Genomic DNA, 27,082 nt, shown 5'->3' with positions numbered 1-27,082 from the left:
CAGCAGCAGTTCAATGCAATACATGAAAATGTAGAAAGAAAGGGGAAATAAATAAATCACAGTGATTATATATGTGTATATTGAATAGATTAAAAATAGTGTAAAAACAGAAATAATACACATATTTTTAAAAAGTGAGGTCATGTTCATGGGTTCAATGTCCATTTAAGAATCGCATGGCAGAGGGGAAGAAGCTGTTCCTGAATCGCTGAGTGTGTGCCTTCAGGCTTCTGTACCTCCTTTGTGATGGTAACAATGAGAAGAGGGCATAACCTGGATGGTGGGGGTCATTGATGATGGGTCGCTTTTCTGAGGCATCGCTCCTTGAAGATGTCTTGGATACTATGGAGGCTAATACCCGAGATGGAGCTGACTAATTTTACAACTTTCTGTAGTTTCTTTCAGTGGTCTCCCCTCCCCATATCAGACAGTGATGCAGCCTGTCAGAATGCTCTCCACAGTACATCTATAGAAGTTTTTGAGTGTTTTAATTGACAAACTAAATTTCTTCAAACTCCTAATGAAATATAACCATGGTCTTGCCTTCTTTATAGCTGCATTGCTATGCTGGGACCAGGTTAGGTCCTCAAATATCTTGACACCCAGGAACTTGAAATTATTTGCTCTCTCCACTTCTGATCCCTCTATGAGGATTGGTTTGTGTTCCTTCGTCTTACCCTTCCTGAAGTCCATAATCAGCTCTTTTGTCTTACTGACGTTGAACGTAAGGTTGTTGCTGTGATAGCACTCCAGTAATTGGTATATCTCACTCCTGTATGCCCTCTCATCTCCATCTGAGATTCTACCAACAATGGTAGTATCATCAGCAAATTTATAGATAGCATTTGAGCTATGCCTAGCCACATAGTCATGGGTATAGAGAGCAGAGCAGTGGGCTAAGCACACACCCCTGAGGTACGCCCATGTTGATTATCAGCGAGGAGGAGATATTATCACCAATCTTCACAAATTGTGGTCTTCTATTTAGGAAGTTGATGATCCAATTGCAGAGGGAGATACAGAGGTCCAGGTTCTGAAACTTGTTGATCAGGATTGAGTGAATGATGGTGTTAAATGCTGAGCTACAGTCAATGAACAGCATAATGGAAGCCTCATTATGGGGGAAGTGCATACTCTCTCCAACCAGGTCAAGTCATATCAAGTCAAATTTATTGTCATTTTTTTATATCTGTGTATATGGTCAAACAAGATAATGTTTCTCTGAACCAGGGCGTAAAGCACTGGTAATAAACATAAGACACATAATAATTTATGGAAGTAAAGATGAAATTTACAGATGGATTAGACAAAAAATAAACAAACTAAAGTGCATGAGTTAAATATTGTAAGATACAGAATAGATTAACAAGTGCAACTTTGAATGCTATGCGGCAGGGAGTTCTGAAGCCTACCGACCTGAGGGAAAAAACTGTTTCCCATCCTGACCGTTCTTGTTTTTATGCATTGGAATCTTCTGCCTGATGGTAAAAACTCTAAGAGGATGCTGGATGGATGGGTGGGATCCTTGATATCACTAAGAATCCTGTGTACACAGCGCTCCTGATAAATGTTCTTGGTGGATGGTAAGGAGACCCAAGGGCTCAGATTTAGATTTATTTATGCTGTACAGTGAAATGCATTGTTTGAATTAACAACCAACACCATCTAAGGATGGACTGGAGACACCCCACAAGTTTGCCCACACATTTTGGCACCAACATAGTATGTCCACCAGCTCAATAGAACAACTCACTTACACGGACAGACTTTCAACCCCAGGACAGGTCACCACCAGACATGCTGACATTTGAGCCTTGACCTCTGGACTTGGGCCTCTAGCTTCAACTCCAGACTTTGCCAACCTCTGGATATTGATCCTCAGGGCACAAAGCAGCATGAATATAAAGAAGCAGAATTAGGGGAATTAGAATTAGAGAAAAATCTTCTCATCCAAAGGTTGTACGGGTTGGAGAAACACAGCCTGAAGCGGAGCTTAAGGCAAAACTCACCACATTATTGTGGCACTACACAAAAAGTGCTGGAGGAACTCATAGCAACGGTGGTATAGTGATTAGGGTAACACTATTACTGCAGCAGCAAACCAGATTCAATTCCCACCACTGTCTGTAAGGTATTTGTACGTTCTCCCTGTGACCACATGGGTTTCCTGTGGGTGCACTAATTTCCTCCAACGTTTCAAAGACAGATGCAATTAATAGGTTAATTGGTCACATGGGTTGTAATTGGGTGGCACAGGCTTATTGGGCTGGAAGGACCTGTTATTCTGCTGCATTTCTAAATAAAATCAATAAATAAGCACACACAAAATGCTGGAGGAACTCAGCAGGTCAGGCAGCATCTATGGAAAGAAATAAACAGTTGTAGTGATGTGCTACACACAGTGCTGAAACGACGACACGCAGTCGGTAAGTTGTTTTGAGACTAGTTTATTCAAACTTCACGGCGCTGGCATTTTATCCCTAGCGTCTGCCCTCTCCGGGCAGAAATGACATCAGGGGTGCATTAACAAAGTCTCCCCCTGCGCTGGCTATTTGTGAACCGGTTCGCCTGCGCAGAAAGTGGGTCACCACATAACCACCACCCCCCCCCCCCCCACGAAACGGCGATACACCCCCCCCCCCAATGTCCCACAATCAGGATCAGCCTCTGTTTGGGAGGTCTGCCTCTGTGCTGCGGTGCCTGAACCGCGACCGGCTGCGCCAAGTCCACATGGGCTGGTTTGAGTCGGTCCACCATGAAAACCTCCTCTTTCTCCCCAATGTCCAGAACGTACGTGGACCCATTGTTGTTTATCACCCTGAACGGCCCCTTGTACGGCCGCTGTAGCGGTGCCCGGTGTCCGCCCCTTCGTACAAACACAAACTTACAGTTCTGCAGGTCTTTGGGTACATGGGTCAGGATCCATCCGTGCTGCGAAGTTGGTACGGGGGCCAGGTTGCCGAGCCTTTCACGTAGTCTGTCCAGGACTGCTGCGGGTTCCTCCTCTTGCCTCCTTGGGGCTAGTATGAACTCTTGCCGTACACCAACTCGGCTGACGAGGCGTGCAGATCCTCTTTGGGCGCTGTGCGAATTCCAAGCAGGACCCAGGGAAGCTCGTCCACCCAGTTAGGTCCTCTCAGGCGGGCCATGAGAGCCGACTTCAAGTGACGGTGGAAGCGTTCCACTAGTCCGTTCGACTGTGGGTGGTCGGCAGTAGTGTGGTGTACCTGCGTTCCCAACAGGCTGGCCACAGCCGACCACAGGCTGGAGGTGAACTGGGCACCTCTGTCGGAGGTAATGTGGGCTGGTACCCCGAAGCATGCTACCCAGGTTGCAATCAGTGCTCGGCCGCAGGAATCGGCAGATGTGTCGGTGAGCGGGACTGCCTCTGGCCACCTCGTGAACTTGTCTACCGTAGTTAGGAGGTATCGCATTCCTCAGGACACTGGTAGGGGGCCCACAATATCCACATGAATGTGGTCGAACCTCTGGCGGGTGGGTTCGAACTGCTGCGGCGGGGCTTTAGTGTGCTGCTGCACCTTGGCTGTTCGGCACTGCGCACACGTTCTGGCCCATTCACTGACTTGCTTGCGAAGTCCGTGCCACGCGAACTTGCTGGAGACCAGCTGGATGGTTGTCCTGATAGATGGGTGCGCCAAACCGTGTATGGAGTCGAAAACTCGCCGCCTCCAGGCAGCCGGGACGATGGGGCGAGGTTGGCCGGTAGCCACGTCACACAGGAGGGTCCTCTCACCTGGGCCTACGAGAAAGTCCTGCAGCTGCAAACCCGAGACTGCGGTCCTGTAGCTGGACATCTCATCGTCTGCCTACTGCGCCTCTGCCAGTGCTGCACAGTCCATCCCCAGGGACAGGGCCTGGACAGCCGATCTGGAGAGTGCATTGGCCACGACATTGTCCTTTCCTGAGACATGCTGGATGTCCGTCGTGTACTCCGAGATGTAGGATTTTGGGCCAACACCCTTTGTCCTGATGCTGCCTGACCTGTTGAATTCCTCCACCATTTTGGGTGTGTTGCTCTAGATTTCCAACATCTGCAGAATCTCTTATATTTATGATTTGCTGGAGGAACAAATAGTCAACATTTCGGGCTGAAGCTGTTCGTCAGTACTCTGATTTCCAGCATTTCAGAATTTGTGCACCTAGAGTTATGCCCTACAGGGATCAAACAAGTATTAGGCAGCTCGGTTTTTTTCCCAGCACGGACAAGGTGGGCCAAATAGTTTCCCATGTTTTAAGTTTTCAATGATTCTAAATACAAGGAAGCATCCAGATATATGCAGGAAGTGGAGTAATATAGGATTAAGATAGAACCTACCACAGGAACCCAGGCAGTTCTGCTGTGCTTTGTGCTCAGCGACACTCGGTAACCGCAGGCTGGATAAGGCCACCTCGGTGTCCCGGAAAGTGCCTGCTCACCCTTTGTAAAACAAGTAGCAGCAGTAAACACACCTGCAACTCGTCAAATCCCTGGCCTAGCTGCAGTCCTTCGGAAATTAAATCGGCATTCCCAGCAGCTTGTTTTGAGTTCACACTGAGTTGCTCACCTGAGTTGAAATTGGAAGAACTTTTGTTTATGCAATATTTCACTAAATCTTGTCAACTGCTTTGTTGAGATCATAGAATCAATGCAATCATACCCACAAACGGTAGTTTCTGTGACTATTACTATTCCTATTATTCAGCTGCAAGGTGAGTTCAAACCCCATTTTGGCAACTGGTAGATTAAAATTCAGCTGATAAATACAAGTGCAAACAGCAAGTGATGTTGGCCAGAAGTGAGAATACTCCCAACTCAGAAGTACAAAAAGAGAGCGTGATACATCTTCCTCCCTTCAATTAACTACTAAATAAACACATTTATTCCTACTCTTTAGTGACAGAATTCCACAGAATGATTTTTGTAACATAGAACAGGACAGTACAACAGCACAATACTGTACTGATCCTTTGGTCCAAAACAATGGGCCGCCATTTTTACTTACTCCAAGATCAGTCTAACACTTTCTTCCCACTCAATTTTCTTTCATCCATGTACCCATTTCAGATCCTCTTAAATCTCCTGAGTGCCTCTACCACCATCCCGGCAGCACATTCCACTCTCTGAAAAACCTACTTCTGACAACCTTCTGTACTTTCCTCCACTCACCTTAAAATTACGTCCTCTCTTATTAGCCATTTCCATTCTGGGAAAAGGGCGCTAAATGTTCTCTCAATCTATGCCTCTTATCATCTTGTACACCTCTGTCAAGTCACCTCTCTTCTTCCTTCACTTCAAAGAGAAAAATGTTTGCTCAAACTATCCTCATAAGATTTGTTCAATAATCCAGGCCTCTTCTCTAAAGCTTCTGCTTCTATATATAGTGAGGTGTCCTGAACTGAACACAATAACCTAATAACTCAGTGACAGATTGCAAGGAGTCATTGGATGGTGCATAGAGGGAGCGAGATTTGAAAAAAGCAAGTAGGGTCATTCCAGTCCTTCTGCATTCCATAGATTCCGAGGAGCCATTGAAGCAGCACAGAAACAGGTCCTTTGGCCCATCTCATCTGTGCCAAACTATTATTCTGCGTCATTCCATTAACCCACACCCTGACCTGACCTGACCTCCATCCCACTCCCATCCATGTACTTATCCAAATTTCCCTTAAATGTTGAAATAGAAACCGTAATTCTTTCCTCTGGCAGTTTGTACCACACTCTCAACGCCCGATGTGTGATGAAGTTCCTGCTTATGTTCCCTTGAAATGTTACTTCTTTCACTCTTCACCCAACCTCAAGCCTGCTTGCATTTACCCTGCCTGTACCCCTTATCTTTTTATATACCTCTATCAAATCTCCATCCTCATTCTCCTATGCTCCAGGAATAATATCCTAACTTCTTCAATTTTTCCCTGTCACTCAGGTTCTCAAATTCCAGCAACATCTTTGTGGATTTTCTCTGCACTTTTTCAAACTTATTGAGAGCTTTCCTTTAGGAAGATGGCCAGTACTGCACACAATCGTCCAAAATCGGACTCACCAATATCTTACACAACTTCAACAGAACATCCCAACTCCTGCACTCAATGTTCAATTGTTTCAAAAAAGATTTTATTAAAAAAGAACGGACATAATCAGAATGACAAAGCACAGTAGTTAATTTTGGACAGATGTTTCACTCCTCAGGGTGTTCCACTGGGTTTAAGTGGTTGAATATCCATAAATCGAAAGCAATTCTTGTTACGAGCCTCGGGTGTTTCTTTTTAACATTCGGCAATACCTATTAATTTTTCAGAGAAGAAAAATTGGTGCCTTGTGTTACTGTGTTGACGCATGCTGATTCCACACCAAACACTGACAAAAGTAGCCAGCGAACCACAGATTGCTGTGCAGGCAAGAGGTATTTTCACGGAGCTAGGCTTTGAACAACTTGCTGTCAGAGCAGCAAAAGGCTTTGGCTATCTATCACTTGGAGCTTTAATCAAAATAGATGTGATGTCATGTCACAAGGAGGAGCAGCTACAACCAATCATCACCAAGAGTTGTCAACACAGGGAGGTTTCCTTTTACAGTCTAATCCATCCCAGCTATTTTAAAGCCACACCGTCCACAGCTGCACTTGACGATCAGCTGCAGGAGTCTCGTAACTACATTTCTGCATTCACTGTACCTTAGTCAAGTTGAAGAGTTGGAGGTATTGAATCGGATGCCTTCTTCTGCCATCCTGGATGATGCTTGCTTAATGAGGCGCACATAATTTTGTTGGCTGGGATTGGAAAGGAAACATTGCAGAGTTTTTTTTTTAATTAGCACGTTGGCTGTCCTGAATCCCAGCTGCGAAGATCTGCAACTCCTGAGCCAGTGGCCAGCATTTCTTGCCGGGAGTGATCCCATCATCACCTGAAACCTGGCATGACTGGCTGCCACACCTACCAAGCCCACTGCCGCTCATGAAGCGTTTTGGTAGCCTCAGAGGGAGTAAGAGACGCAAGGAGCAGGAAGACAGACCAGAGAGATGGCAGTCAGAGCCTCATGGTCTTTTAGGTAAGCATGTAACTGTCATAGGCTGTGCACCAGAAAGTTTACTACTTCAGGACACAACAATTACTCTGGTTTATCTCTGTCCGTGGGCTCCTCTACTGCCGTGATGAGGCCAGACTCAGGTTGGAGGAGCATAATCTGCCTGGGTAACCTCCAACCTGATGGCATGGACATCAATTTCTACAATTTCTGGTCATTTATCCCTCCTCCCTTTTCTCCCTTTCTCCATTCTCCAAACTGGTTGCTCTCTCTCCCCTTCTCTTCTCCTTACCTGCCCTCCTTCCCATTCTTCCATGGGCAACTATTTTGTCCTATCAGATTCCTTATTCTTCAGCACTTTACTTAATCCTCCTATCATGTCCCAACTGCTTACTTCATTCCCCCCCTCCCCCACCCATCTATCTTCCCCCTCACCTGGTCTCACCTTTCAACTGCCAGCTTGTACTCCTTCCCCTCCCTCACCTTCCTGTTCTGGCTTCTTCCCCCTTCCTTTCCAGTTATGATGAAGAATCTTAGCCTGAAACACCGACTGTTTGCTCTGTCTGACTTACTGAGTGTCTCCAGCATTTTGTGTGCATTAATCAAGATTTCCAGCATCAGCAGAATCTCTTGTGTCTCTGTCCACTCATTTTAAAGGGTTGTGAAACCTCCTTAACTCCCCAGCCCTAACATTAATGCAGCATGCAGCGTTACTGGGGAAAAGTCTGTCCACCAAATGCATGGTGAACAGCCCTTTATGCAACGCATTCCTGTAATCCACTGACTGCAATGGAAGCAAATTTCAAAGTACGGGTTCAACACGCCCGTTGGCCAGTATTTGCATGTTTAGCACAAACAACCGTGTTTCTATACATTTAGTTGTTTTAATTTGAAGGACTTTTGATCTGCATTTCCTACTTTGCAACTGTGGCCCATTCTGAGAATCAGAATCAGGTTTATTATCACTGATATACTGAAGGTCATAAAATGTTTTGCTTTGCGGCAGCAGTACAGTGCAAGACTTTAAACAATGAGTCTAATTTTCAATTGTAAATAAATAGTGTGAAAAGAGAGCGTATGAAAGGAACCCCAGAATGCAGAGCTTTAAAAATTCTTTGAAAGTTGTCAACAAGGATCAAAGATCAACTTTATTCACCATGTACACTTACATGTATTAGGAATTTGCTGTGGTGTGTTGGCCAGGGCGTAGCTTGCAACATTCAATAATGATAAGCAATAAAGAATTTCAAAAAAATAAAGATAAAGGTTAAAGTTTGGATATGGAATAAAATGTGTATAAACACATAAGTACCAGCATATAATCACAATGTGAACAGCGTTATATAATGTGATTTAAGGTGTTTACCATGCAGTGCACAGTGACGGGTATAATAGACAGAGGGCAGTGAGGTGGCTAACTAGAATGGTTGATGAGATTAACGGCTTGGGTTATCTACAATGGTTTTAACAAGTTCCAATATTGTAGTTAAGGAGCAAATAGACAAAAGGTAGCAAATTGGTAGCCGGCTGTAGCTGGTAAGGCTTCAGAATGGAAAATAGATTCTTTGCTGAAGTTTCTTCATTCACCAATACACCAGATTTTTAACCTCCATTCAACTGGTTGCCTCAACCGAGGGGTAAAATTCAAAACAGCTGACCTGTGCACATAATGTCAGGTGCTTTGTCGTGGCCAATTTCAGGGTCATTTCACGAATGGGATCCTGTCCATACTCACTACCCAGGACATGCCCTCTTTTCATGAGGGAGGAAGTACAGGAGCCTAAAGATGCACACTCACCATTTTAGCAACAGCTTCTTTCCCTCTACCGTCAGATTTCTGAGCAGTCCATGAACCCATGAACACTACCTCACTATTTTCACTTTCTTTTTGCACTACTTGTTTTAAATTGTAACTTATAATAATTTTTAAAATATATCACACTCAACTGCTGCCACAAAACGACAAATTTCATGGCATTTGTCAGTGATAATAAACATGATTGGGATTAATGACACAGTGCACAGGAAACTAGTTATCAACTAGTTATTATCTGTGAGTGTGAGTCTCTTAAGTAATCCTCATATTGCAGATCTTAGCAAGCGGAACTTCCATTTCTCTGGGGTAAGTTAGGCAACAATGAAATGTGATATCTGAGATTAATGTGCTGGAAGAATATATATTAAATTCACTAAAGTCTTCCGTTTTATCAAAATCAGGTTTAATATAATTGGCATATATTGTGAAACTTAGCGGCAGCAGTACATTGCAATGCTTAATAAAAACTATAAATTACAGTAAGGAGTACAGTGCTGTGCAAAAGGCTGAGACACATTTATATAGCTAGGGTGCCCAAGACTTTTGCACAGTGCTGTAGTATTTTTATGCATTGCACTATGGTGCTGCTTCAAAAAAACCCAAATTGTATGACATCTGTGAGTGAAGATAAACCTGATTCTGATATAGGTCTCCATTGGAAGGGGGCAGGGAGAGGAGAATCATGGTTGGGAAAAAGAGAAGGGAGGGGAGAGATCAGGAAGGACCAGAGAGACATTCTGTAATGATCAATAAACCAATTGTTTGGAATCAGATGATTTCGCCTGGTGCCTCAGGGTTAAGTGTGTGTGCACCCACGCCAACCCCATCCCTGTACCTACCAGCTGTCTGACAACCCTCTTGTGGCACTCCACTCTTGCCATGCCCAACATCCTTTACTCTCACCAGATTTATAATCTCGTTCTCTGCTCCAATTTGCACAGTACAATTTGTGTATTGACAAATTAAATTAAGTAAGTAGTGTAAGAAGAAAGGAAAAAAATAGTGAGTTAGTGTACATGGGCTGATTGTCCATTCAGAAGTCAGAAGGTGGTATGGAAGAAGCTGTTCCTGAAACTTTCAGTGTGTGTCTTTGGGCTCCCGTATCTCTTCCTAGATAGTAGCAATGAGAAGAGGATGTGTCCTGGCTGATGGGGGGCCTTAATGACAGATGCCGCCTTTTTGAGCATGGCCTTTTGAAGATGTTCTCGATTCTGGGGAGGCTAGTGCCCATGATGGAGCTGGCTGAGTTTGTAGGTTTCTGTAGGTTCTTCCAGTCCTGTGCAGTGGCTCCTCCGTACCAGACAGTGGTGCAACAAGGTTATACAAAGCCTCTCATAACACAATGTTCGTAAGTCTTTCATAGGGAGTGCAATGCTTCAGAACTGTGGAGGAAAATGCTCAACAGTTACCTGAATAGCAAGGTACCACAAACTGCAGTGTGATAATAGGCAGATAGTCCTCTTTTGTTAACACAAAGTGCACTGCAGATGCTGGGGTCAAAGCAACATGTACAACATGCTGGAGAAACTCAGCAGGTCGGGCAGCTTCCGTGGAAATGAACAGTCAATGTTTCGGGCTGAGATTCTTCATCAGGACTGACGAAGGGTCTTGGCCCAAAACATTGACTGTTCATTTCCATGGATGCTGCCTGACCTGCTGAGTTCCTCCAGCGTGTTGTACGTAGTCCTCTTTTGTTGCTGTATAAGGGATAAACGTTGGCACAGGGCACTGTGGATAATAGTGTAGCATTCTTCAGAAATAGCGCCGCTAAATATATCTAAGACAGGACCATGAGGCCAATAACCAGACAATAGCCAGAGGCCACAGTTTAAGAATAAGGGGTAGGCCATTTAGAACAGAGTTCAGGAAAACCTTTTTCACCCAGAGGGTTGTGGATCTATGGAATGCTCTGCCTCAGAAGGCATTGGAGGCCAATTCTCTGGATGCTTTCAAGAAAGAGTTAGATAGAGCTCTTAAAGATAGTGGTATAAAAAGGACAAGCTACCTTTTAATTAACTAACATTGTAATAAATTAAATACAGAACGAATTAGACCACCACCAATACTACTACAGGGTAAAACTGTATTGGTTTCTAATAGTTATTGATGAAGGAATTCATTCAGTCTGCGCTGATGTGTTCTTTGTTTGACTGTAGATGAATAAAATCTGCACAGACATCTGGTGCAGATAATGGACTATCTTCATAAAATTTTTGACGATTGCATCCAAATCTTCATTTTCATCATAAAGTTCAAGATAATTGTCATTATCTTCAAATTCTTCATAGTTCCTAACTTAGCTGAGTTTAGCCATAGTTTCTCATGGTAGCATAGTGGTTAGCACAGCACTTTATAGTACAGGTGACCAGGGTTCAATTCCTGCTACTGTCTGTAAGGAGTTTCTGCATTCTCCTCGTGACCATGTGGGTTCTCCCATATTTCAAAAGCGTACCAATTGGTAGTTTAATTGGTCATTGTAAATTATCCCATGATTAGGCTAGGGTTAAATTGGGGAATTGCTGGGCAGCACAGTTTGAAGTGCTTACTCCATGCTGTATGTCAATAAATGTCTGTCAGTCAGTCAGTCAATTATTCAATCAATCAATCAATAAATAGACTGCTGAGTAGCAAAATCTTCATTTTCACTGCCAGCTGTTTCTGGCATCTCCAAGCCTGAATGCTTGCAACTGGAGTGAACAAAGTTGTTCTGAATTGTCTTACTACTTATTTCTTGCCAACTATGAGTGACAAAGATTACTGCTCTTTGAATACAAGCATATACAGCTATAGTTATTTGAAAACTTTGCCTCTAAGCATGCTGTAATGTCTACGGTCACACAAGTTCATGCAACTGATGCTAGTTAGAAACTGTTTGGCAACATTCTCCTGTCCCAACTAAGGGGAATAGTGTCCCAAATAAACAGAGGGAATCCCAGTTATTTTCTTAATTATTCCGTGTTCTGTCCCAACTAAGTGGCTGTACTAATTAACCAATGGCCGAGTGAACTGGAATCCACAGTATTTGTTTAAACTTTCATTAACAAAAGCATCAACTACAAGTTTGCCTAATGAGAGATCAAAATTAATTGAAAAGCATTTTGTATAATTCTGTGCAATAGCTTCGTACATTCAATCTAGACGCCATCTCTCTACCACCAGTCTCCCAGAACTGGAATCTCCGCTGCACCCAGGATCCTGGGACTGGGGTTCCCCTTCAGCCAAGTCCCAGACCCAATCTCCACTGCGTTTAAGGTCCCTGGACTGGGGTCCCCCTGTATCTAGACTCCCAGTCCCAGATTCCCAGGACTGGGACCCCACCCCCCCATCCTTTGTAAACAGACTGAATTGCCCCATGGCCAATGTCCCAGGACCAGGGTCCTCCTCATTGAGTCCTAAGACTGGAGTATTTCTGTACCCAGGGTTCCGGAACTTAGGTCCCCCCTCACCCAGAGTCCCTGGACTGACTGGGTCCCCCCCCACAAATCCACACTGCACCCATTATCCCCGGACTGCGATCACCACTCCTTGTCAGAAGATCGTGGAGAGGGTTGCCCCTTCTTGCCCAGAGTCCTGGGACCAGCAGCTCCCTCCCTCATCCAGGGTCCTGAGACTGGGTTCCCTTTGAGCCCAGAGTCCTCACTTCACCCAGTAACCTGGCACAGGGTCCTGCAGTGGCCAGCATTCTTATACAAGTAACTGTAGAGACTGACATCCCTAGTGTTGCAGGATGAAGCAAGCTGACGAAACAGTGATGACACAGGAGACACACGTGGCCTTGCCCACAGTCCTGTCTATCACTTATGTATAGAATTGTTTGTTAATTCAAAGACATTCATCGTCAGTGCATTCTGCAATTATTAAATATAGCCCTTCCAATTCTGACCTTTTGATATTCACTGCTGAATTATGATCTCCATGCTCTCAGCTGCCAATTTCCTAATCCCTGGAATATCGTCCTAGATCCCTCTGGATGCTATTGATATTTCCCACTCTAATATGCTTCTTACTGACAAAGGTTTTGGTCACCTGTGCTATTCTCTCCTTTGGCCATTTTTTTTACAATCTTCCCGTGAAGTGCCTTGGGACATACAGAACAGTGCAAATACTGAGTACATAGATATAGCTAGGGTGCCTAAGACTTTTACACAGGAGTGTAGTAACTTTATGTATGCACTGTACTGCTGCCACAAAATGAAACAAATTTCATGACGTGTGGGTGATGATAAACCTGATTCTGATATGGATCTCTATTGTGGACTGAGAGTGGGAAGGGGGCAGGGAGAGGGGAGGGAACAGGAAACACCAGAGAGACATTTTGTAATGATCAATAAACCAATTGTTTGGAATCAAATGACCTTGCCTGGTGTCTCAGGGTTGGGTATGTCGGCACCCGCCCCACCTTCCCCACTCCTGGCACTGCTCTGCTACCTGTCCCACACTCATCCCGTGTTGCTCCACCCTCACCATTCCCAACATCCTATGCTCTCACCAGAATTACAAACTCGCTCTCCACTCCATGTCCTCAAAATCTTAGGCACCCTAGCTATGTGCCTAATAGATGCTCTTCAGTGCAACACTTTTGTAACCCATGTTTTTTTGACTTTCTGTTTCCTTTCTGTGAGCTTGAATCAGTGTAGCCGTTCTTCTTTGACCTCTCTCTTTAATAAGGACTTTTCACCCACAGAATTGGCACTTATCCAATTTTTTCCCCCCACTTTTCACACTGTTCTCTGTAAACTCTAGAAAATGTTTTGGGTGAAAATCCAAGGAGATCAGTGGTTTCTGAGATACTCAAACCTACTGTTTTGACTCATTCCAGAGTCAAAGTCACTTAGACCATATTTCTTCCCTGTTCTGATGTTTGGTCTGAACAACAAGTAAACCTCTTGACAATGTCTGTATGCTTTTATGCATTGAGTTGCTGCCCCATGATTGGCTGATTAGATATTTGTATTAACAAGCAGGTGTAAAGGTGTAGTTGTAACTGTTGCTTGGAAATCTGGAAATGAATATTGTAGTTCTTCTGTGGTATGCTAAAAGCTCCTTCTCTACTTCGAGTAGTTATGGGTCAGTGATTCCAAGGAACCTGTGACAAGGAAGTCAAAGGAAATAATTCAGTTAAATGCCTGAAGTACTTACTAAATCATTTCCTCTGACTTCCTAGTAATCTCTTTCAGCTAGAGTTTGGAATAGAGGAACCTAAAGACCCACTGTCCACTGAGCAGCCACGTTATTATGTGCACCTGTACACCTGCTCATTAATGCAAATATCTAATCAGCCAGTCACATAGCAGACTTATTCAAGCTGACAAGATGGTGACGGCAACACAAGCAAGTACACATTACAACAGTGGTGTACAGAAGAGCATCTCTGAATGCACAACACATCGAACCTTGAAGTGGACGGACTATAGCAGCAGAAGACCACAAACTCAGTGACCACTTTGTTAGGTACAGGAGCTATCTTATAAAGTGGACACTGGGTGTGTAAAACTTTGGTTATACCACACTTCTATTATCGTGTAAAGTTCTAATTGTCTCATTATAGAAATGTGTTTCATGTGGATAGAGACTTTAATTTCTTATGGGCCTTTTCTGCATTTGTCAAAGCAACCAGGAGCTTAACTGCATTGAAAATTACAACAAATGCAGTTTGACCTGAGCATTTTTCCACAGTCCACATTGACTCAGCTCTGCAATTCATCTCAGAGACTTGCATTCTCAAAATAGCTTCCTGCAGGAGACAAGGGTCTGGCAAATATCAGCCATGGTCATATTTATTGTAGGGGAGAGAATTGTGAGGGATAGAGAATAGTGCAAAAAGTGAAAGAAAATCAGATGAGTGGCAATTCTGTGGGTGAAAACTTATTAATGAGAGAGGTCGAAGAAGAATGGCTACACTGATTCACAGAAAGGAAACAGAAGGTCAAAAAAACATGAGTTACAACAGTGTTGCACCGAAAAGCATCTATTAGGCACATTGCTATACAGCTAGGGTGCCTAAGATTTTGACAACATGGAGTGCAGAGCGAGTTTGTAGTAAATAGGGATGTGGGTTAAGCTAATATGGTGACAGAGAACTGCAGACAAAGCCTAGAAGTAGAGACATGGAATGCAGCAGCGACAACACCCAAGTTTCAGGAACTTCACTAATTATGTTATAGCGTTCACCCATTGTTGAAAATAGAAAACTGGATTTGCTGTTAGACTTGTGGATAATTAATTTTATTTTATAATCAGGACCTAGTCTGTTACTTAATTAAGTCTTCCTGCAGCCACCTTTTTGTTATCAAAATATATTTTTATTGGTAATTTTGTCAACTGAGAATGTAAAAGCTGTACCTAGTTCATGCTGAGGTAGAACAGATTTGGCTGGTCTCCAGGTGTGTATCAGTTTTTTTTCCGTAAATCATCCCTTACTTCAATGACCATCTGCAAGTGGCTTTTCAATTTAAGTGTATTAAATAAAAGGGTAGTGTTGACGGGTCAAATGGCCTGCTCCTGTTTTTTTATGCTCTTGTAATTTCACATCTCATCAAATCCCTCAGCATGATAGTACTGAATGACTTGCCTAGTGTTGTGCCTCGGAGATGAAGATGTGTCATGTTTGACAGTGTGCCTTTGGAGTGTCACCTCAAGCTCTCTCAGAGAGTACTATTTATGGAAATGCTTTGCAAAATGCCACTGCTCTGAACTCAGATAGCAGACATTGACACTCAGGAAGAAGAATGACGCTAATCCTCAAAGCAACATTTCAACGAAGTGCAGTGCAGAAGACCGTGAGTGTTAAGCGCTGCAAGGAATAAAAAGCCTTATAGAGCTTCACCTTCCCATTTCATACGATTTGTTTTGGTCAATAAAACAATGGTGAGGCTGTGCCTGAAATATGGCTTACCCTTTTGCTTACCATGTTGTAGAAAAGAGTCATTAAACTAGAAAGAGTGCAAATAAAATTTTATGAGCATGTTGCCAAAACCTGAGGGTCTGAATTATAGGGAAAGGTTCAGCAGGCTAAGGCTTTATTCATTGGAGTGTAGGAAACTAAAGGGTGACCTTATAGGAGTGTACGAGATCATAAGGGTATCAAAAACAAGATAGCATTGGGAAAGATTTAAAAAGAACTTAATGGGCATCTTCTTTATGCAGAGCATGGGAATAAGCTGCCAGAGGAAGTTGTTGAGGCAGGTAGAATAACAATATTTAAGATACTTGGAGAGTTATATGGATAGGAAAGATTTAGAAGGATATCAGATTCAGATCCATTTGTTTATCATTTGCACATCAGAACATATAGTGACATGAGTTGTTTGTGTTAACAAGCAACACAACCTAATGATGTGCTGGGTCAGCCCACAAGCGTCACTACACATTCCGACACCAACATAGTTTAACTACAGTGCTGGGTGGAACAACACTGTACAGTAAAGCAGAAAACAATGAACCATGAAACAACAGCAAAGCATGCCTTTTTCCTCCCTCCCAATCTCTCTATGTGTGTGCACACACACACACACACACACACACACACACTCCTCTGTGAGCCAAAATGGAATTAGTTTTGATTCAGAATGCAAATCAGGTTTATTATCACTGACGTTTGTCGTGAAATTTGTTACTTTGCTCAAAAATTACTATAAGCTACAATAAATAAATAACGTGCCAAAGAGAAATGGCAAGGAAGTGAACATGTGCTCATAGACCATTCGGATATCTGATGGCAGAGAGGAAGAAGCTATTCTTAAAACACAGGGTGTGGATCTTCAGGGTCCTTTACCTGCTCCCTGATGTAGTAATGAGAAGAAAGCATGTCCTGGATGGTGAGGGTCCTCAATGATGGATAGCACCTTCTTGAGGAACCACCTTTGGAAGATGTCCTCAGTGGTAGAGAGGGTGGTGCTCATGATGGAGAATCCCGGTGGAAAGATGAGAGTCTTCGTTGGCATGGATGAGATGGGCCGAAGGGCCTGTTTCTGTGCAATAGTACCCTATGACTCATTCTGCAGATCAGCCTCATCTGTACATCATGAGAATTAATGCATACTTGTGGGTGCAGACTGGTTTAACTTGCCTGACTAGCTGAAGATTGTAAAAGCAATATATTATGATGGAAATGTTGGGTGAAATCAAGGTCAAATCTTTTCTGCAGAAGTAGTGCTGGACTTCCCCTAGGAAATATCTGAATAATTAGACATGATCAATCTTCTCATGTCATGGATGCAATGCTACCTTCAGTAATCACTTTATTAGATACCTCCTGTACCTAATAAAGGTCCAATAAAAGACATACCTGAGTGTATGTATGTTCATGGTCTTATGCTGCTGTAGCCCATCCACTTCAGGGTTTGGCATGTGTGTTCAGAGATGCTCATTTATTTTTGCCCTTGTAATTAATTTTGGTTGTGTAATTGTGTAAGGTACAGGAGTTTGAGGACCCAAACTCAGTGTATTAAGAACAGCTCCTTCCCCTCTGCCATCAGCTTTCTGAATGGTCCATGAACACTACCTCACAATTCCTCTTTTGCAAGATTTATTTTTGTAACTTCAAGTAGCTGCTGTCTCTTGCACTATCCTGTAGCCACAGAACAACAAATTTCATGACATAACACCAGCGATAATAAACCTGATTCTAATTCTGATTTATATTTTGTCTTTGGCAAGTCCCTCACAGCTAAGACTTTGTAAGGGCTCACACTTTTGCTTCATGCCTTCAGGAGCCTCTGGAACAGCCACTCTGCTTCCAGTATGTGGTATACAGCAGTCTGACAGCTTCCACCAATCACCTACACATTGGCCACTGCAAGTTGTCACCAATGAACCTACCAATCTGCAACTCTTTGTGACCTGGAGGAAATCTTGGGCATCCACATGATCCACGCAGACAGTAGCCTTTCAAGTCACACCCTATCAGTGCACATCAATGTCCTAACTTGCTATCCATTTCAAAAAAAACAATACCTATATTCTAGGATGAGGCCAATAATTTCCATTTGTATAACACTTTTAACAAAACAATCATAGCCACAGCATTTTACCAGGCAAAAACATTGATACCAATCAACATGAGATCTTAATCATCTTGCACAGGATTTAATGAGCACCCTCATTAAGATTAATGATGTCAGAATCATTGGGGTAAAAATGGAGTTGAGAGCCAGGAAGGCTAAGAAGGGAAATTAGGATATTGCCAGGCAAGGACTCGGCCATAAGTGGAGCTGTGATTAAATCTGTGGACGTTCAAACTCAAATATCACTCAGTGATATTTCTTCTGGGAATATGCAGTGCACAGGGTATCATATTTAGAATCAGAATCAAATTCAGAATCAGGTTTAATATCACCAACATGTGTCGTGAAATTTGTTGTTCTGCAACAGTGGTACATTGAAATACATAATAATAAAAACTGTGAATTACAGTAAGAAATATATATATTTAAAAAGTTAAATTAAATAAGTAGTGCAAAAACAGTAAAAATAAGCAATGGGGTAGTGTTCAAGGGTTCAATGTCCATTCAGAAATCTGATGGCAAAGGGGAAGAAGCTGTTTCTGAATCATTAAGTGTGTGTGCCTTCAAGCTCCTGTAACTTCTCCCTGATGGTAGCAATTAGGGATTTATTAGGGTGTTATTGAGCGGTGGCGTTTAGAAGGACAAGAGATGCACATATTGAACCATGTAAGATGCTGAGAGGATTCCTCCTTAATGGAAATCAGGATAGTTGTGGAATATCGGTTGCACAGTTAAAAATGGATGAAAGACATTTCATTCCCTTAGTGGCATGTGAATCTTTGTACTTCTCTAACCCCAAATAACAATGGAGCCTGAATCATTAAATATATGCAAGGCCAAAGCTATTTTTCGACTGTTCAAAAGATGTTCATCCTTGAATACAGTACAGTAAGGGCCATGGGGAATGGGTAGGAAAGTGGTCAAGATTATTATAGCCATGATCTTATTGAATGATGAGACAGCATAGCCTGTTCGTCTCTCGTGTTCCTACTTAGTGATTTATCAGGGTCATAAACAAAACTGGATTAAAACTGGAAAATGCTGACAATATTCAGCAGTTCAAGTAATACACCCAATGTTAACTTTATTTGATACTCCTGTACACCTGTTCATTAATCTAATCAGCCAATCATGTGGCAGCAACTCAATGCATAAAATCAGACGGACATGGTCAAGAGATTCACCTGTTGTTCAGACAAAACATCAGAATTGGGAAGAAATGTAATCTGAGTGACTTTGACCATGGAATGATAGTTTGTGTCAGACAAGGTGGTTTGAGTATCCCAGAAGCTGCTAATATCCTGGGATTTTCATGCACAATAGTCTCTAGAGTTTACAGAGAATCATGTCAGAAACCAAAAAAAACATCAGATGAGCAGCAACACGCACACAATGCAGGAGGAACTCGGCAGGCCAGGCAGCATCTATGGAAAAAAATGCAATCGATGTTTCAGGCCAAAACATCAACTATACTTTTTGCCATCGATGCTGCCTGGCCTGCCGAGTTCCTCCAGCATTGTGTGTGTTTTGCTCAGATTTCCTCTTGTTTGTCAGATGAGCAGCAGTTCTGTGAGTGAAATCGCCTTGTTAATGAGAGAAGTCAAAGGAGAACGGCCAGACTTTTTCAAGCTGATAAGACGGCGACAGTAGCTCAAGTAGCCACACATTTCAGCAGTGGTGTGCAGAAGAGCATCTCTGAATGCATAATACGCTGAGCCTGGAAGTGAATGGGCGATAGCAGCAGGAGATTATGAACATACTCAGGAAGTAGCTAATAAAGTGGCTGCTGAGTGTATCCGTGCAGTGAGAAATTAAGTTAATGTTTGAGACTGATGTCCTTACATCAGAGTAGTTCAAAGGTAAATGGAATATTTCCTGTTGGCTTCCATCCTGAACTTGTCTTTTGAGTCCGAGTCCACTGGAAACTGGAGGCCTGTCCTGGGATTAAAGGACTGCTTATGTGTGTGAGTGGGAGGGAGGGAGGGAGGGATAAGGGCTTGTTTTGCTATTGTTGTTTTGTTGCTTGTTGTATTCTGGGTTGTTCTACTGAGCATTGTGGACATGCTACGTTAGCACCAGAATGTGTGGCAACACTCGTGGGCTGTGCAGCACGCCCTCAGGTGTGTTGGCTGTTAATGCAAATGACTCATTTCACTGCATGTTTTGAAATTCGTTGGTCGTTATGTGCTCTGTTGTTGTATGTAGGCGATCGCGGTCTTTCCACGACCATGATTGTTTTGGGCAAATTTTTCTACTGGAGTGCCTTGCCATTGCCTTCTTCTGGGCAGTGCCTTTACAGGACGGGTGACCTTAGCCATTATCAACATTCTTCAGAGATTGTCTGCCTACCGTCAGTGATTGCATAACCAGGACTTGTAATACACACCAGCTGCTCATACGACCATCCACCACCTGCTCCCGTGGCTTCATGTGACCCTGCTCAGGGGCCTAAACAGGTGCTACACCTTGCCCAAGGGTGACCTCTTTGGCAGAGATGTATCTTCATCCCATCACCCTTGTTTCAAAGTACACATGATAAATAAACTTGAATTTTGAATGATATTCATCACTTTTCTTTTCATGTTTTGGTTGAACCCTTGAAACGCCTTAGACCTGAAGACCGTGGACAAAGAATTGCTTAGCAATATGAGACAGCTAGTTTGATTCAACTAGTTTGAACATGATGGGCCAAATAATCTACTTATGTGATTCTAGGGATCAAATACTGGCCAATACACCCCACCTACACCCGTGGTCCTCTTTACCAATTCACCCATTTGCTGTTCTTAACTCTTCCCTTTTCTTCCTCCAGGCATGACAGCTAACCACTGACCACAATAAACCCACGACCACTTTCCCTATGCATGTCGCACCCCAGTTCCCAAAAGGGGCCCATTCCATTTCCCATTCTCTTTTAATAAAGAGATGAATTTTGTTGATAGGCAAATGAATCTGTGTGTGGTAAGTTAAATTTGTGTATGTGAGAGGATGAATGTGTGTGTTAGAGTGAATTTGACTGGGGTTAAGCATGACTGACGAGTGTTACGTGAAGTTTCACAGCAAGTTTTATGTATGCTACCTTGCATAAAATGTTCATGTATGCATACTACGTATCACTAACTGTAAATTATTTCATAGTAATTCGATACATTCTTCCTTTGAACAATCTGTGGATGGGAGATTAAAGACATCAGGTATTATTTTGGATGAAGGCATCCAATTTAATGTTTAAGTTTTTAGAAATTCTCCCTGCTCAGTCGGAAGGATGGGTTTGATCAATACCAGCATTAGAGATTTTAATCAGACAATGTAAAGGGTGGTCCAATCCAGAGATTTAAAATGACATAAAGATTCAGTAGGTTTTATTTCTGCAAATTTCAAAACCAGTAGATTTTGTTGCGTGTGTCAGCAGATTATAAGTTGACATTAGAATACGTACACAATGCTGGAAGAACTCAGCAGGTCAAACAGCATCCGTGAGAAAAGAGTAGCCAACATTTCGGGCCGAGACCCTTCATCAGGAATGGGTGGGAAGAGAGGGCCAAAGCCCAGTAATAGAGATGGGGAGGGGGTAGGACCTAGAGGCACCAGGTGGAAAACCAATCAGAGGAAAGATAAAGGGGGGAGGGGATAAGCATGAAAGAACTGTAGAGATAAAGAAGCAGAAAGTTGAAAGGGGAGAGAGCCAGAGAGGGATAGAGGGAGGGGAGGTGCCTCTAGGCCCTACCCCCTCCCCTATCTCTTTTACTGGACTTCGGCCCTCTCTTCCCCCCCACCCATTCATGATGAAGGGTCTCGGCCCGAAACGTTGGCTACTCTTTTCTCACGGATGCTGCCTGACCTGCTGAGTTCTTCCAGCGTTGTGTACGTATTCTTTGATCCACAGCATCTGCAGTTGTATTTTTGTGTTTTTATAAGTTGACATTATGTCGGTGAAGGACTGAAAAGATTGAAAGATCAAGTACTTTACCCCTATTTAAAAATAGGTGAACAGTATATATATAAGGGTGAAGCTTTGATTTGAAAGAAGAAGCATCTGCTAATTATAGAGCGCTGAAAACGAAGGAGGAGGGCTTTCAGGGATTATATAGAGTGTAGAGGCGAACTAGAGGCGGTAACTATACTTACCCCAACACTGAACTGATTCCACACCAATGGACTCACTTTGAATCATGTTCTCGATATTTATTACTAATTTATTTATTATTCTTATTTATTTTTCTCTGCTTTGTGTTACTGTTTGTTGTCTTTTGAACATGGATTGTTTGTTGTGTGCGTTTTCACTGATGCTATTGTATTTCTTTGCATGTACTGTGAATGCCCACAAGAGAATGAATCTCAGGGTAGTTATATGGTGACATCTATGTATTTAGATAGTAAATTTACTTTGAATTCTGAACCTTAAATGAGAAAGTAGGAGAGCCAAGATGTCACTGGCAGATAAGATCCAAAGTTCAAAGTAAATTTATTATCAAAGTACATATACATCATAGAAACATAGAAAATAGGTACAGGAGTAGGCCATTCAGCCCTTCGAGCCCACACCGCCATTCAGTATGATCATGGCTGATCATCCATCACAGAACCCTGTACCTGCTTTCAATCCCTTTAGCCACAAGGGCCATATCCAACTCCCTCTTAAATATAGCCAATGAACCAGCCTCAACTGTTTCCTGTGGCAGAGAATTCCACAGATTCACCACTCTGTGTGAAGAAGTTTTTCCTCATCTCGGTCCTAAATACATCGCCATATTCTACCCTGAGATTCATTTTCTTGTGGGCATACTCAGTAAAATCCATAATAGAATAAGAACCACAATAGAATGAATGGAAGACCACACCAACTTGGGTGTTCAACCAGTGTGTAAAAACGACAACAGACGGTGCAAATACAAAAAGAAAGAAGTAAGGCAGAGAAATAACAAGGGAAAACACCAGAATCCACAATCTATGGACTCACTTTCATGGCTCTACAGCTCATATTCTCAATATTATTTGTTTGTTTGTTTGTTGTTTTTTTTGTATTTGCACTATATTTCTTCTTTTGCACATTGGTTGTTTGTCAATCTTTGTCTGCAGTTCTTCATCGATTCTTTTGTGTTTCTTTGTTCTACTGTGAATGCCTGCAATAAAATGAATCTCAGGATAGCAAGTGGTGACATATGTGTTCTTTGATAATAAATTGACTTTGAACTTTGAATAAATTGTTAGTTACAGAGAGAGTGCAGTGCAGGCAAACTATAGGGTATAAGGCCATAATGAAGTACATTCCAAGGTCAGGGTCCATCTTTTTGTGCTAAGGATTGTTCAGTGGTCTTATAACAACAGGATAGAAGTTGCCCTTGAGCCTGGTAGTGCATGCTTTCAGGCTTTTGTACCCTTTTTCCACATAACTAAAATCCTCCGAACTAAGAAACATATTGATGAATCGCATCCAAAGTACATTACCTTAAGGAGAAAGACATCACAGTTAGAGATTTCAATTGGGATAGTGGAATTCTAGAGCATGATAAGATTAAGAATGAATTGTGGATGCCTTAGTGGACTTGAAGGTCACAAAATCTTCAGGGCCTAATGAAATGTGTGCCAGACTGCAATGAGAGGAGCTTGCTGGATCCCTGGTAGAGATATTTAAGTATAAGCATTTCTGCAGATGCTGGAAATCTTGAGCAACACACACAAAATGCTGAAGGAACTCAGCAGGTCAGACAGCATCTGTAGAGAGGAATAAATGGTCGACATTTCAGGCCAAGACCCCTCATTGGGACATTACTGGCCATAGATGAGGTGTCGAATGACTGGGGGACATCAAATATGGTATCTTTTTTGAAAAGGTGCAGCAAGAATAAGGTAGCATTTTACTAAACTGTGAGTTTAATGTCAGAAAATTACTAGGAAGATGGGAGATCCTGTCTGGTGAATTTATGTAAAATTTATGTCAAACCGAGAATGTTGGAAACACTGAACAGATTGGGGAGCATCCTCCGTCTCTTGATCTCAAAATTATTTGTTTGTTTATTTATTTATTTATTATTGTTGGGGTTTTTTCTTTTTTGGTTGAACACTGAAGTTGGTGCAGTCTTTCATTGATTTGAAGAGGTAAGTGAATGGAAAATGCTGGAAATACTCTGAACATATTTTTAAACTGGAAATAGGCAAACACCGTTAATGGCGAGAGAAACAGGGATAACATCATTCCACTTCATCAGGTGTCTCTGCCCTGAAATAATAATTTAGGCATTCTAGCTCCAACTTCAAAGTTCACAGTAAATTTGTTATCAAAGTACATAACAACCATGAGATTCATTTTCTTGAGGGCATACTCAATAAATCCATAATTAAATAATAACCATAATCAAATCAATGGAAGACTGCACCAACTTCAGTGTTCAACCAGTGTGCAAAAGACTACCAACAGTATAAATACAAAAAAAAAGAAAAAAAAACAATCATAATAAACAAATAATATTGCAATCAGGAGACGAAGGATGCTCCCTAATCTGTTCAGTGTTTCCAACATTCTCGGTTTGTCAGCTAGTACCATTGATTACTGCTTGAAAGGCATTTTTGTTTTTTGTGTTTGCCACCACCAGTGCATAAACATCTCTTGAAGGATAATGTTGGGTGTGTTGAGTAAATGGAACTTAGTCTTTTTCTAAAACTGTGTAAATAAAAAGACTTCAGATAAAGAGTTTGTTACTAAGCTGCTCTTGGTAGAAATTATGAGGGGTACAGACACAAAGGCAAAATGAGTCACTCTGTTTCATAGGTAGAGCATCTTTATCAAACAAATTTATCTTTTCTGTCGCCTTTCCCCCTGTGACAGATCTGCTAGCTATCTCTGGTCACATTACAACATGTGATTAGGTGGCATGAGCTTTGTCTTGTGTCCTACTTTTCCATTAGAGACAGCCAGAGCTCTTCTAGTGTACCTGAAGCAGTCAGTATTATATTGAGCATTAAGTCTTTTTATGTATTTACAGTATATGTTCAAAGTTCAAAGTAAATTCCTTGTCAAAGTACGTATATGTCATTTTCTTACAGGCATTCACATTAGAACAAAGAAATACAATAGAATCAATGAAAAACTACACACAAATAAAGACTGATAATCAATGTGGAAATGAAGACAAACTGTGCAAACACAAAAACAAACATAATAATAAAAATAATCAGTAAATACATAATACTGGAAACATGAGTTGTAGAGTCCTTGAAAGTGAGTCTGTAGGTTGTGGAATCAGTTCATAGTTGAAGTTTTTATTTAGATTTACCAATTATTGAGATACAACATGGAGTTGGTCCTTCGAGCTACATTGTCCAGCAACCCTCAGTTTAACCCTAGCCTAATCACAGGATAATTTTACAATGACCAATTAACCTACTGATTGGTACATCTTTGGACTAAGAGAGGAAACTGGAACACCGGGAAGTAACCCAGGTGGTCATGGGGAGAACACACAAACTCTTTCCAGACAGCAGCGGGAAACCACTCTGGTTCAGGAGCCTGATGGTTGAAAGATAATAACTGTTCCTGAATCTGGTGGTGTGGGGGCCCAAGGACTCTGTACTTCCTACCCCCTTTGTAGGAGAAAGAAGAGAGCATGGCCTGGATGCTGGGGGTCCTTGATAATGTATGCCACTTTCTCATGGCAGTACTCAATGGAAACATTGAGCAGATTAGGGAACATCCTTGGAGTTAGAAAGGCTTAATGTTTGCTACAAGTAAATTATACACCAGTTGTCCAGATCTCAATGGTTGGGAAGATGTTGGAGTCAATTGTTAAGGATGAAGTTATGAAGTACTTGGTGACACAAGACAAGATAGGACAAAGTCAGCATGGTTATTTAATGAACCAGAGGCGATTAGGGAGCTTAAGGTAAAAGAAACCTTAGGAGACAGTGATCACAATATGATTGAGTTCAACATAAGATTTGATAGAGAGAAAGTAAAGTCTGATGTAACAGTATTTCAGGGGAGTAAAGGAAATTACAATGGTATGAGAGAGGTGTGGGCCAAAGTAAATTAGAAGGAGGTGCTGGCAGGGATGAGAGCAGATCAGCAATGGCTTAAGTTTCTGGGAAAAATGAAAAAGGTGCAGGATAGATGTATTCCAAAAACAAAGAAATAAATGGGAAAATAGTACAACCATGGCTGACAAGGGAAGTCAAAGCTAAACAAAGGGCATAAAAGAAACCAAAAATTAGTAGGAAGATAGAGGATTGGGAAACTTTTAAAACCCAACAGAGAGCAACAAAAAAAAATCATTAAGAGGGAAATGATGAAATATGAAAGCAAGCTAGCAAAAATATCAAATTGGATAGTAAAAGCTTTTTCAAGTATGTAAAATATAAAAGAGAGATGAGAGTGGATATAGGACCGCTAGAAAATGAGGCCAGATAAATAATAACAAGGGACAAGGAGATAGCAGATGAATTAAATGAGTTTTTAATATTATATGAGTTGAGTTCAGTTTCAAATTTGAAAAGGAGAAGCTGGTATCAGGTGTATCGATATTTCAGTGGAACATAGGAAATTACAGTGGTATGAGAGAGAAACTGGCCCAAGTTGATTGGAAAAGAAAGTTAGATGGAGGGACGGTAGAGCAGAAGTGGATGAAATTCCTACAAGAAATAAGGGAAGTGCAAGAAAAATATATTCCAAGAAAAAAGAAAATCATGAATGGAAAATGGCACAAATGTGGCTAACAAGAGAGGTTAAGGCTAAAATAAAAGCAAAAGGGACAGCGTACATGGAAGCAAAAATTAGTGGGAAAACTGAGGACTGGATGACTTTTAAAAACTTACAGAAGGAAACTAAGAAAGTCATTAGGAAAAAAGATAAATTACGAAAGGAAGTTGGCAATTAACATAAAAAGGATCCTAAGAGTTTTTTAAATATATGAAGAGTAAAAGAGTGACACGGGTAGATATAGGAATGATTGAAAATGATGCTGGAGAAATTATAATGGGTAACAAAGAGATGGCAGAGGAACTAAATGAGTATTTTGCATCAGTCTTCACAGTGGAAGACATTAGCACCATACCAGAGGTCTCAGGGAATAGAATTAGGTATAGTCAAGATTACTAGAGAGAAAGTGCTTGGGAAGCTAAATGGACTAAGGATAGATAAGTCTCCCGGACCGGATGGATTCTGAAGGAGGTATCTTTGGAGATTGTGGAGGCATTGGAGATGATCTTCCAGGAATCAATAGACTCTGGCATGGTTCCAGAGGACTG

General features: G+C 42.0%; 1 protein-coding gene across 3 annotated transcripts in view; it reads left to right on the top strand.

The window, feature by feature from the left end:
- The window catches only part of LOC132395348 (5'-AMP-activated protein kinase subunit gamma-2), a 526,748-nt gene that overhangs the window by 291,689 nt on the left and 207,977 nt on the right, over nt 1-27,082 (top strand). The window contains exon 1 of one of the 3 annotated variants that reach the window (XM_059971828.1): nt 6,474-7,045. The exons of the other annotated variants lie outside the window; for them this stretch is intronic. Coding sequence (XP_059827811.1) covers nt 6,952-7,045 — 94 coding nt within the window. The 5' untranslated portion in view covers nt 6,474-6,951. Of the gene's footprint in view, nt 1-6,473; nt 7,046-27,082 lie in introns of those variants that run through there. 3 annotated transcript variants of the gene reach the window in all.

Source organism: Hypanus sabinus, chromosome 6 (assembly GCF_030144855.1).
Source record: "Hypanus sabinus isolate sHypSab1 chromosome 6, sHypSab1.hap1, whole genome shotgun sequence".
Lineage (NCBI taxonomy): Eukaryota > Metazoa > Chordata > Chondrichthyes > Myliobatiformes > Dasyatidae > Hypanus > Hypanus sabinus.
The sequence above is the reverse complement of the archived record's forward strand: the minus strand, read 5'-3'. Positions and strand labels throughout refer to the sequence as shown.